The sequence below is a fragment of the Scyliorhinus torazame genome, chromosome 13, assembly GCF_047496885.1.
Source record: "Scyliorhinus torazame isolate Kashiwa2021f chromosome 13, sScyTor2.1, whole genome shotgun sequence".
In the NCBI taxonomy this organism is placed as follows: Eukaryota; Metazoa; Chordata; class Chondrichthyes; order Carcharhiniformes; family Scyliorhinidae; genus Scyliorhinus; species Scyliorhinus torazame.
The window spans coordinates 162,712,714-162,726,396 of record NC_092719.1 but is presented as its reverse complement, the minus strand read 5'-3'; the positions used below and the strand labels follow the sequence as shown (position 1 = coordinate 162,726,396).

The 13,683-nt window shown below is 44.0% G+C and overlaps 1 protein-coding gene across 1 annotated transcript in view; it reads right to left on the bottom strand.

Moving 5' to 3' along the window:
- Nucleotides 1-13,683, bottom strand: part of LOC140387635 (calcium-dependent secretion activator 1-like) — a 452,144-nt gene that overhangs the window by 423,879 nt on the left and 14,582 nt on the right. Inside the window, exons 2-3 of the mRNA XM_072470830.1 lie at nt 12,560-12,796; nt 11,627-11,748 (exon numbers count right to left, since the gene is read on the bottom strand). Of these exons, the coding sequence (XP_072326931.1) occupies nt 11,627-11,748; nt 12,560-12,796 (359 nt within the window). The remainder of the gene's footprint in view (nt 1-11,626; nt 11,749-12,559; nt 12,797-13,683) is intronic.

Sequence of the window (13,683 nt, the reverse complement as noted above, 5' to 3'; positions counted from 1 at the left end):
ATACATACTGATGGACAGATCAACGGACCAATCAACACACACACAACACGACAGCCAATCACAGGCAAGAGCACACACAGTACAAAACAGGGAACACGACACTTCCTGGGCACTCGAGGACGAGACAGCTCAGGACACAGAGCTCATAGCAAGCCAGTCAGACATCCACCATGTGCTGAGTGCCATTACAAGATAGAATTAGGAGTAGGTCCACAGATTCAAGGGTTATGATCGAACCTCAGTAAACAGTATACAACTGTAAATATATGTTAGTAATAAAACTGAGTTGTACCATTCGCAACCGTGTTGGTTCGTCTGTGTAGCAGAGCACCCAACACTTCAGCACAGTGTAGAGATTCTCTGATTCTTTCATTCTATGAATTTCCCGCTGGCATGGCAGGTAATTGGGAGGGAGAATGCCAGTCTAGAGATTTGCATATTCATTGAGTATTCATGACATGATAATACATGTAAGTGTGGTTCTCAACATGTCAGCAGGTAACCATGATGTGGAGATGCCGGCGTTGGACTGGGGTGAACACAATATCCCAGGCGGCCTTCAGGACGCGCAACAACGCAGAATCGCCGAGCAGAAACTTATAGCCAAGTTCCGCACACATGAGTGCGGCCTCAACCGGGACCTGGGATTCATGTCACATTACATTCATCCCCCACCATCTGGCCTGCGAAATCCTACGAACTGTCCTGGCTTGATGTAATTCACACCTCTTTAACCTGGGGTTACCCCATCTCTGGATCTGTAAAGATTTAATCACCTGCTAATGGTCGCATTCCAAGCATAGTTTGGCATCTTTGAATTTGTCTTTATATGTGTTTCTGGAACATACCTCTTCATTCACCTGAGGAAGGAGCAGCGCTCCGAAAGCTATTGACATCGAAACAAACCTGTTGGACTTCAACCTGGTGTTGTAAGACTTCGTACTGTCAGCAGGTAAGCTAGCCCACCATCGCGGGGGGGGGGGCTGGTAAATCCTGACTTGTTTTCCCTCTGGTGAGATTCAGACTTTGGGACTCACGCTTAGTTTTCTGCACATGCCCACCACTGGAGATTTAATAAGGCACAACATTTTGGAGCATTGAGGATGAATCATTTAGAACAGCATACGAACATGAGTCTGCCAAAGAAACACCAATTGCCAGAAAATTCCGGTTGACCGTGACCTCTCTACCCGAGGAACTAGACCAGGGTTTTGCTACAGGACTTCAATTGTACTTTGAGTGCAGTGGATGTTTAGTATGTCTATATGACTCTGCAGGTGGGTCTGATTGCATATATATTTAGATGTTGAGCAATAAAAAATTATCTTTCTTTTAAAAAATGTTTGAGAAAACCTGCCACATGCGTGTTGCTGACAGTTATCGTACTCATGGGGTTATAAGACTTATTTCTCTTCGAAAAACACACTGACTGATTTGTTATGTTGTTGGTGTAACATAAGCGACTTCCTTGTGGTGCACTTGACAAAGGAAGGTTCAGACGTGGAGATAACTTCAACACGTTTATTAAACTATTTACACTTCTATTACTCGGGTTCGACACTACTGCTAATCTTACTATAGCTACCCAGACTGACTAACCAGCTGCTGCAATCCACGTGGTGGGTCTAATATTGAATCAACCCTGTACTGGCGCTTCTCTTACCTTTTCTTGCTGGTTGGAGTGTGTTTTCCTCACAGTACTTGCTGAATTTATCCAGGACTGCCTGAAAGTCGCTCCTGTTTTGCCCCTTGGAGAACTTGAATTTTTAAAAGATTTCTTCTGCTCTGGCACCGGCGATGGTGAGGAGAAGCTCTGTTTTTTCAGGATCAGCCACTTCTTCTAGTTCGGCTGCCACCAGGAAGATTTCAAACTTTTGCCGGAATGCCCGCCAGTTTTCGCAGAGATCACCGTGGCACTGGAGCTGCTGCGGAACCCGGATCCTGAACATCTTGCCTGAGTATCGTTGCTGGTTGTCACTGTACGCTGAGGTATGGCTATCTGGATTGAAACAGTTCAATCCTGGTACCATGATTTGTTCTGTTGTAGATGTAACATAAGCGGCTTCCTTGTCTAATATTGAATCAACCCTGTGTCTGTACTCACTGACTGTCTCCACTGGAAAGAGACAGATCATGTGTGTGGTGTACTTTATATATGGGTTGGTGTAATGCCCCCCTGTGGTCGTGTCACCTCCTTGTGTATCGTGAATGTCTATTGGTCGTGTCCTATCTACTTGATCTATTGGTTGAGTGTGTGTGTGTGATGTCTCTTGTGCTCCCTCTAGTGTCTAGCTAGCCTACATGTATTTACATTGAGGCACATCACCACACGGACTTCGGTCAATCGAGAGGTGGAAAAAGGAGAACTATCCTTATCAACCCTCCCCTGTCCAAACAATACTAGAGCTGCATTAACGGAGAAGGGAGACAAGCAGATGAGAGAGGCGGGAATAGAGGGTCACAATGTCAGATTTAGATGAGGAAAAAAATATGGGAGGAGGATTGAGTGGAGCAGAAAGGCTGGCTGAATGGCCTGTTTCTGTGCTACATAGCCAAATGCAATCCCAGGTAAATACTCCACAAACAGCACCTCACAAATCTATTTTATATACTCCAGATAATTATCACAAGTTTTGAAGTTTTTGAGCCATTGGTGTGCATGCTTTGATAGCCAAATAAGAGCGTGAATTGTCTTTTAATCTGAAATGTTATAAACCTTGGCGCTAAATATTCAAAATATACCATCAAAAAATATCCAGGGAAAGTCATTCAGTGGCACCTAAATGCAATTTTTCGCTGTTGAACTATTGACTGGGTCAGTGTGTTTTCTGCAAATGAATAACAGAAATTGAAAGATAAATAACTGCCTCATTACCTCCCAGAATCCAAGGCATCATCTTGAGAACACCTGCATCCACCACAATATGTTGGGCTAGTCAATGTTGTACCAGATTGCTATGACGTGGGTTTAGGAACAAGTTAATTCTGCTCCCTTGATAGTTCAATTGGTTAAAGCAGTGTGGTGATGAACACACATTCCAAGAAGATTGCTGGTTCAATTCCTCGTCTGAGTAAACTATTCCTAGCATATTTAGCATCAACGGAAGCTTTTCAATTGGCAATATTATTGTTCAGCAAGGACATCTTGAAACTACACCACATAGACATCAGGTAGGGATCAAATTGGAGTCTGCTATAGTGATGCACAAGGTTGAATACCTAACACCACAGACAGCCGAGATTCAGAAATGAAGAAATGTGGGAGCAGCCTCCCAGTGAGTTGAACAAGGTGAGACAGTAGGGGGGGGGAACACAATGAAGCGGGGGCTGGAGGAAGGGAGTGAAAGAAAAAATTGAAATAGACTGTGTAAAACCAAGAACTGCATGTGGTAATACCAGTGCAGACCTCAAGTCCAATGGTCGATGTACCATTTGTCAATGTTCGCTGTTGATTATTCTTGTGTCGACTATGTACGTACTGTGTACATTAATCGACCGCAGAAAAATACTTTTCACTGTACTTCGGTACATGTGACAATAAATCAAATCAAAAATCAAAATCAAAGTGCTTTACACACATATAAAGACCATTCAGTCTTTGATGAGCAGGCATTTCATTGCAGGTTTTAGATGTGGAGCCAGCAAGGATAAATCAAAAAGGTCTGCAATGCAACACTTTCAGTTAATAATTGTCTCTGCAACTGCAACCACTTCACCATGTACATCAATAAGAAGCAATACGATAATTACCATCCATATTTGGAAAGTAGCAAATTATTCCTACATCCCAACACTTAATGATCAGAGCTGAGTTTTTTCAGAAATTATTTGCAGGCCACAACACATTTCATTGCTCTCAAAATCCCAGTAGTTTAAATATTCACAACGCAAGAGGAACAAATGTGTAAATAAGCTGCAAAACTTGTGATTCTGTTCTTACAGCACAGAATAATTTTGAGCTTAATTAAACCAATATGCAATTTAGCAGAGTTTAGGAGTACGAAATGATTCAAATCCATAAATTATCGCAACACAGTATTAATTTGAAACTGTGCTAACCAAGCTATTTGCCTTTTGACTTGCTGCAAATCTAGGATGATATTTAAGTAAAAGCTCAAATGGATTATGATCCTGAAAATTAACATTGAAAACAAATCTATTTCACAAAAGGGGAACAAAACATTCTGGGTGGGGTTCTCCGATCCTGAGGCTAAGTGTTGACGCTGTCGTAAACGCCGTCGCGTTTCCCTACGGCGTCAACATGGCCTCAGGATCAGTAATTCTGGCCCCCACAGGGGTCCGTGCATGTGCAGTGGCACCGGAGCCAACGGCGCATGCGCAGTGGGACCGGCGCGATTTCCACGCATGCGCGGTGCCTCCCTTCTCCCCGCCGGTCCCGACGCAACATGGCATAGGCTTACTGGGGCCGGCGCGGAACAAAGGAGACCCCCAGCCCGAGAGGCTGGCCCACCGATTGGTGGGCACCAATCGCGGGCCAGGCCACAGCGGAGGTCCCCCCTGGGGTCGGACCCCCCATCCCTCCCCCATAGGCCGCCCCCGAACCCTTCCACGCCAAGGTCCCGCCGGGTAAGACCAGGTTAGAACGCGCCAGCGGGACTTGGGTTTTTCAGTACGGCCGTTCGGCCCATCCCGGGCGGAGAATCGCTGGAGGGGCGGTGTGGCGCGATACAGGCCGGTGGCGGCGATTCTCCGGCCCGACCCCGCTCGGGAGAATCCTGCCCTCTATATTTGTCAGTGCAGTCTGCAAGTCCCAACTTTTACCAGAAAACTAGAATATGCAGTGTCTGAAACAATAATAAAGTGTGAATTTAGTCATCATCTGATCCCTCAAACAAGTGAAAAATTAACCATTTTAAAAGCAGAATGGAGTGCGCATTCCATCCAATCCATTTTAACTGCATGTCTGTCAGGGCAACTAAAATTCCACTCATTGTCTTATGGGACGAAGAATAGCCAAACATGAACTGTGTTGTTTATGTTTTGATAACTGTATTTTTCAGATGCCATGTTTCGAGACAAAATGTATCTGAATTTCTATCAAAGGGTTCTCAACAATGAAACATGATCCTGTTTAAATGATAAATCATATTGAAACTAATTTTGAAAGCTAAAGAATATTATTTCAAAAACGCATGCTTATCGTGAAGAGGTAGCATTTGTGAGTTAGAAACACCGTATCATAACGTACCTATAGGTCGTTTATCACTCTGACAACATTTCTTAATCTCAGCCTCTGAGGCTGTGCCTTCCAGTTACAGATTCACAGAATTGTCATGGCGTCAATGGAGGCCATTCAGCTCATCGTGTCTTTACCAGCTCTCCAAATGAGCATTGTGACTTAGTGCCACTCCCCTGTCTTTTCCCCATAATCCTGCACATGGTTTCTATTCAATCCTCAGATACCCTCTTGAATGCCTCGATGGAACCTGCCTCCACCACACTTCCAGGAAGTGCATTCCAGAGCTGAACCACTCGCTGTGTGAAAATGTTTTCTCTCATGTCACATCTGCTTCTTTTGCAAATCACATTAAATCTGTGCGCCCTCTTGTTTTTGATCCTTTTACGAAACGGGAACAGTTTCTCCCTATCTACTGTGTCCAGCCCCCTCATAATTTTGTACACCTCCATCAAATCTCCTCTTAGTCTTCTTCTCTCCGAGGAGAACCATCCCAACCTCTCTAATCTATCCTCATCCCTCGAGCCAATCTTGTAAACATGTTTTCCACGCTCTCCAGTGCATTCACATCCTCTCGATAGTCTAGCACCCTATAGTGCCTGGTATTGGGTCAGCATAATCTCCTTGCTCTTGTACTCTATGACCTTATTAGCAAAGCCCAGGATGCTGTATTCTTTATTAACTGCTCTCTCCACTTGTCCTACAACTTTCAATAATCTATGCACATATAGACCAGGTCCCTCTGCCCCTGCACTCCTTAAGACTTTTACCCTTTACTTTATATCGTCTGTCCATCTTCTTTCCACCAAAATGCATCACCTCACACTTCTCCGCTTTGAACTCCATCTGTCCCCTATCGGACCACTCACCAACTTGTCGGTTTGAAGTTGCACACTGCCCTCCTCACAGTGTACAATATTTCCAAGTTTTGTGTCATCCACAAACTTTGAAATTGTCTCCTGCAAACTAAGATCTAGATCATTAATACATACCAGGGAACGGATGAGTCTCGATACCAATTCCTGCGGAACACAACTATAAACATCCTCCAACCCCAGACATATTCATTGAGCGTTACCCTGTTTCCCATTACTCAGCCAATTTTGTCTCCATGTTGTTACTATCCCTTTTATTTTGTTGTGTAGCATTGTTTCGAGTGCCTTTTGAAAGTCCATCTGCATTTCCCTCATTGACCCTTTCTGGTACCTATTCAAAAATTCGAGCAAGTTCGTTAAACATGATTTCCCCTTTAGAAATCCATTGAGGATACCCTCCATCATGTTATGTGGCACTACTACCGTGCTAAATGAGATAGATTTCGAACAGATCTAGCAACTCAAGTCTGGGCATCCATGAGGTGCTGTGCCATCAACAGCAACAGAATTGCATTCAACCACAATCTGCAACTTCGTGGCCCAGCTTTTCTCTCATTTTACCATTACCACCAAGTCAGGGATCAACCCTGGATCAATGAAAGTGCAGGAGAGCATGTCAGAAGCAGCATCAGGCATACCAAAAATGAGGTGTCAATCGGGTGAAGCTAGAACAAGGCTACTTGTGTGCCAAACAGCATAAGCAGTAAATAATGGACAGAGCTAAGCGTTTCCACAACAAACGCATCAGATTTAACTCTGCAGTTCTGCCACATCCAGCTGTGAATGGTGGTGGACAATTAAACAACTCACTGGAGGAGGAGCTAACACAAATATCTCCATCCTCAAAGATAGAGGAGTCCAGCGCATATGTGTAAAAGAGAAGGCTGAGGCATTCAAAACAATCTTCAGCCAGAAGTACTGAGTGGATGATCCATCTCCGGAGGTCCCCAGCATCACAGGTGTGGCTTCAGCCAATACGATTCACTCCATGTGATATCAAAAATCAGCTGAAGGCACCGGATACTGCAAATGCAATGGGCCCCGATAATTTTCCAGCAATATTATTGAAGGCGTGTGCTGCAGGTCTTGCCGCACCCCTAGCCAAACTGTTCCAGTACAGCTACAACACTGGCATCTACACGGCAATGTGGAAACTTGCCGAGATGTGTCCTGTACACAGGAAACAGGACAAACCCAGTCAGTTACCGCCCTATCAGTCTCCTCTCAAGCATCAGCAAAATGATGGAAGGAGTCATCAACAGTGCTATCAAGTGGCATTTACTCAACAATAACCTGCTCACGGATGCTCAGTTTGGGTTCCACCAGGGTCACTCAGCTCCTGACCTCATCAAAGCCTTGGTTCAAACATGGACAAAAGAGCTTGAATGCCAGAGGTGAGGTGAGAGTGACTGCCCTTGACATCAAGGCAGCATTTGACTGAGTATGGCATCAAGGAGCCCTAGCTAAACTGGAGTCAATGGAAATTAGGGGGGAAATTCTCCGCTGGTTGGAGTCATACCTGGCATAAAAGAAGATGGTTGTAGTGGTTGGAGTTCAATCACCTCAGCTCTAGGATGTCACTGCAGGAGCTCCTCAGGGGAGTGATCTATGCTCAACCACCTTCAGCTGCTTCATCAATGACCTCCCTTCAATCATAAGCTCCGAGTGGGGATGTTTGTGGATGACTGCACAATGTTCAGCACCATTCACGACTCCTCAGATAATGAAGCAGTCCATGTCCAAATGCAGCAAGACCTGGACAAGTTGCATTTGCACCACAGAAGTGCCATTCAATGACCATGTCTGACAAGAGAGGATCTAACCATCGCCCCATGACATTCAATGGCATTACCATCACTAAATCGCCTACAATCAACGTCCTGGGGGTTACCATTGATCAGAAACTGAACTGGACTTCCCATTTTAATACTGTGGCTAAAATGCTTCGGTGTGGGCACCGATCTGCAATGACCATAGGTTTGCGCCAAGGGGGCCGGACGCGAGATTTTGTGGGTGTTGGCAAGCGGGGATAAAGCGATTTGGTGACCTGTTTACAGAGGGCAAGTTTGCGAGGTTAGAGAACCTGGAGGAAGAGTACGAGCTGCCCAGGGGGAACGATTTTAGGCACCTGCAGGTCCAGGAATTATTAAAGAGAGAAGTGCTGTCCTTTCCTGATCTGCCACCCATGGGGTTGCAGGATAAGATGCTGTTGAGGGATCAGCAAGGGGAGGGGAAGGTGTTTGAGGTCTACAAGGAATTGTTGGACTGGGGGGGTGGGGGATAGAAAGCATTAAGTGGTAGGAGGAGTTGGGACATGGGCTGAGGCCCTGCAGAGAGTGAATGCATCCTCGTTGTGTGTGAGGCTAAGACTCAGTCAGTTTAAAATGTCCATAGGACACATATGACGGTAGCAAGGATGGCAAGGTTTTTGAAGGGGTAGAGGATAGGTGTGGGCAGTGAGCGGGGAGGCCTGTGAATCACATCCACATGTTTTGGGCATATCCGAACCTGAAGGGGTTCTGACAGGGGCTTACAGAAGTAATGTCCGAGGTGCTGGGGGTGAAGGTGACCCCAAGGACAGAGGTGCTGATATTTGGTGTGTTGGAAGACCTGGGAGTCCAGAGGGTGAGAGAAGCCAATGTTTTGGCTTTTGTCTCCCTGATAGCCCGGAGACGGATCTTGTTCGGGTGGAAGGACTCTGAGCTGAGGTGTGTGGGTGAGCGACCTGACAGAATTATAGAGGCTGGAGAAGGATAAGTTTGTCTTGAGGGGGGTCAGTGGATGGGTTCACTCGGAGGTGGAAGCTGTTTATTGATTTCTTTAAGGAGGTTTGAGGGGTCAGCAAAGAGAGTTAAAATGGGGAAGACATGTTGGGAGAGGGGGCCGGTATTGGGGGAGCGGGGGTGTAGTGGGTGTTGGTTGTTTATAAAGTTGTATGGATGTTCTTCTATAATAATAATAATCACCTTTTATTGCCACAAGTATGAAGTTACTGTGAAAAGCCCCTAATCACCACAAGCTGGCACCTGTTTGGGTAAGCTGGTATGGGAAATGCAGCTTCTGTGTTTGTTTGTTGATATGAAATTGCCTTGAATAAAATATTTTTTAAAAATACTGTGGCTACCAGGGCAGGTCAAAGGCTAAGAATCCTACGACAAGTAACTCATCTCCTGACCCCCCAAAGCATGTCCACCATCTAAAAGGCACAAGTCAGGAATGTAATGGAATACTCTCCACTTGCCTGGATGAGTGCAGCTCCAACAACACTCAAGAAGCTCGACACCATCCGGGACAAAGCAGCCCGCTTGATTGCTCCCTCTTCCGCCTACATTAAAACCTTCCACCATTGACAAACAAAGACAGCTGTGTGCAACGTCTACAAGATGCACTGCAGTAACTTGCCAAGGTTCCTTAGACAGCACCTTCCAAATCCATGACCACTACCATCTAGAAGGACAAGAGCAGCAGATACCTGGGACCCCCACCACCTAGAGGTTCCCCTCCAAGTCACTCACCATCCTGTCTTGGAAATATATCGCCGTTACTTCACTGTCGCACGGGCAAAATCCTGGAACTCCCTCCCTAACAGCACAGTGGGTGTACCTACACCTCTGGGACTGCAGCTGTTCAAGAAGGCAACTCCCCACCACGTTCTGTAGGGCAACTAGGGATGGGCAATAAATGCTGGCCGAACCAGCGACACCCACATCCCGTAAACACATTTTTAAAAATGGTGCCTCTTTATAATCAACCCACATTTTTCTATGTGACTACTAATTCCAACATGAATAATTGTTTCTATAAGTATCTTTGCATTTTTGATATTTCCAGTTCCATCTACCCTCAGTGCAACGAAACTGCTCAATCCATAAAATTGAATCAGTCTCACACTGACGAATGGAGATTTCTAATCTTGACGATTTTGGGTTGGATAAAAAGACAACATCTGTCCTAGTCCTCCAAACGCGCCCCAAAGAAAACAGAAATGGGAGTAAGCCATTTAGCCACCCCAGCCTGCTCCCCATTCGAAGAGATCATAGTCTATCTGCGACCTAACTCTGTCCTCCTGCCTTTACCCCATATCCCTTAATATCTTTGGATAACAAAAATCAACCTCAGATTTTAAATCAAACAATTCAAATAGCATCATTTCCTGCCTGCAGAAGAGAATCCCAAACTTCCACCATCTTTGCACATAGAAATGTTTCCCAACCTCACTTCCGAAAGGCCTGGTTCCAGTGCCCACAGCCCTAAACACCCAGTGGAAATAGTTTCCACTTGTCTACGTATCAGTCCCTTCAATATCGTGATCAAATCACCTCTTCATGGACGGCATGTGATGCAGTGGTTAGCACTGGGACTACGGTTCTGAGGACATGGGTTCGAATCCTGGCCCTGGGTCAATGTCCGTGTGGAGTTTGCACATTCTCCCTGTGTCTGCGTGGGTTTCACCCCCACAACCCAAAAGATGTGCATGTTAGGTGGATTGGCCATGCTAAATTGCCCCCTCATTGGAAAAAAAAATAATTGGGTACTCTAAAAAATTTTTTTTTAAATTGCTTCTTCATTATTTGGATTCCATGGAATGCTGCTCTGGCTTGTGTAATCCCTCCTTGGGCAACCATGTAACATTTTGGCGAATCAAGGCTAATAAATCTTTTCTAAAGTGTCATTCTCAGAGCATCTCAGTTTAACTGGCCTCAGTGGTCTAGCTTGCGTTTTTTATGCCTGGAGCATAGATTTTACCACCCTGTACCCCCAGTCTTTACATATAATGGTCAGCATTCCATTAGTTGTTTTGATTATTTTCTGTACCTGTTCATGATATTATAATGATCTGAAGACTTCCACTGCTTTTCGATTTCCCCATTTAGAAAGTATACCGTTCTATCCTTTCTCGCTCTGAACTGGCAACCTAATTTTTTTTACACGGAAATTCATTTTCCAGTTTGTCCCATTCAGTTAATCTATTAATATATCACTTGCAACCACATTGCTTACAATCTTGTCCATCTGTGTTGTCAGCAAATTTGGAGATGTGGGTTTCTATTCCGTCATCTAAATTGTTTCAAATACGGTGAATAATTGAGGCCATGACAGGACCTTGCAGGATAAAACTGGTCACATTATATTAATTAAGAGTACCTGTCATTATCCCCATTCACTATAGCTTTCAATTTCTTAACCAGGTCAATAATTATTTCAATTTAATGAGCTTCAACTTTAGCAAACAGTTTTTTTTGAGAGGCTTATTTAATGCCTTCTGGAAGCCATATAAAAAACATCCATAGATATTCCCCAGTTCACCTATGTTAGCCAAGTCTTCATAAATTAAGACATAGCAACTGCACATGTGTTTTGTGTAATGTATACTGCAGACCCACAGGATCAACGGAAATCATTAATATTTCAGGGCGTGTCCCTGTATGTTTGTGAATTTTGCAATCATGACATATTGAATCCCAGTCTGGAGAAGGCACACAATACCTAGTTGGTGAAAAAAGACAAGAATGAATCCACTGCATGCGTAAAACAAAATTACAAAGCCACTCACGTTGGTTTAGAAGCTTCAGCTTGATCAGTTTGCAATTTCTCTCCTCCCTCCACTTCCATTGTACAATACACAATGCGATTTGGTGCTAAAGACTTGAGACCCTGCACTTCCATGATCACTACCTGGAAAACAAAATAATTTAACACCATAACTTCTATCTTTCAAATCATTTCTCCTTTTCATTTTGGCGTTGGTAAACGTGCAAGTGTAACATGTGAAGATATCTCTGCAACGTTTGGACAGAGTATTCTGCACTCACTGGTCAGGTACAGGTAAATTCACACCTTATTGGGACATCAGCCACTGCACCAGCATGACTTTCATTTCTCTGCTTCCCAGCCTTTGAGCCCCTTGAGAATGCAATTAATGTCAGTTTCTGAGTCACTCCACTGGCTCACACACATTCGAACTCGTGCAAAATTACATAAACATATTTTAATAGAGATGCACAAGAGCCGAAAAAGAAATTATTTCAACCCAGCTTGAATGAAATTGACCCATATATTCGAGAGATCTCCCAACTTCAACTTCACTTTCACTAAACCAATGCAGCAAAACTTTCATCATTTAAGTTTTCAACTGATTTCTTCTCATGGCTTGTAGTCATTTATTTTAATTCAACTTCTTGAAATGCAACGGAGTTTGTGGTGGAGCCAAAGACAACTGCTTCAGTTTTCCCAATATGCAGCTGTCGGAAAACATTTCACCCGAGGAGTTGGGGTGTGTCAAATAGTAGGTAAGTTACCTACTATGTTGGCCACCCAACCAGAGGCCTGCAATATACCACCTGCCCAGTCAGTTTGTCTTTGGAGGACCTAATTTTGCTGCAAACAACGCTATAAAGTGGGAAGATCAAGGAATGCTTACTTGACAAATTACATTATTGTAGCTTTACAAATTACAATACCAAACTAATATTTGCTATCCACTCACCTCAAGTGTAAAAGACAGGACAACATCAGATTTGGACAGCTGATTTTCATTTTCCTCTCCCATGTCAATGATGGAGGTATTATGACTGCGTTTCAGCTTCTGCAGTTTGAATTCCGAGCCTCCTTTAGAAACAGGCATACTTTCCAGATTTGCCATCAGTAGATTTACAGATGACTTAAGCTCCTCAATAAACATGTTCTCCATTTCTTTGGACACAAACTTTAGAAACTTGCGTTCCTACAAAACAGTGAGAAAAATGTTATGCAATATCATTGCATTTATTACACAAAGCAAAAAGCATGGAATAATCCTCATTCTTCACAACAGTTACTTCCTACATCTCATGAACCAAACATCCAGACAACGTGGAAATCACACCAATCTTGTCATATTAAGGAATTTCAACTGTCCATCTGACAGTCTTATACCATACCCCATGAAGGATACTTTCCCCAGAAGAAGCAATCAGCACCAGGCTTGGCAATGATATCACCAAATTCCATATTCATTACACAAAGTGACTTAACCGTTTCAAACTTTTTTTTAAAAAATGCTGTTGTTCCCAAGAAGTCAACATGATTAGCAGGATTGGGCAATGAATATTGTCAAACATGAAGGTTGAAAAAAAATTAAAAGTGAAAACGTGATATCATAGCAAACACATTCACCAAATCATTTAGATTACCTCTTGGCTAAAGTTAGTGAATGAGATGCACAGAAAGCAGACAGGGCAACTCCTTGGATGCTGAGGAAGCCTTTGCCAATGTGCAGCGAGGCCTGGAGAATATTCAGGCTTGGGCTGATAAGTGGTAAGTAACATTTTCATCACGCAAGTGCCAGGAAATGAATATCTCCAACAAGTGGAGAATCCAACTATCGCCCCTTGACATTCAATGGCATTACCATCGCTGAATCCCCCACTATCAACATCTTGGGGCTTACCATTGACCATATACTGAACTGGACCAGCCACGTAAATACTGAGCAGGTCAGAGGCAAGTAAATCTGAGGTGACTCCCCAATTCTGACCCCGCAAGGCCTGTTCACAATCTACAAGGCACAGGTCAAGAGCATGATGTAATAGACTCCACTGAAAATCGCAATATAATTGCCCTGAGAAGGTG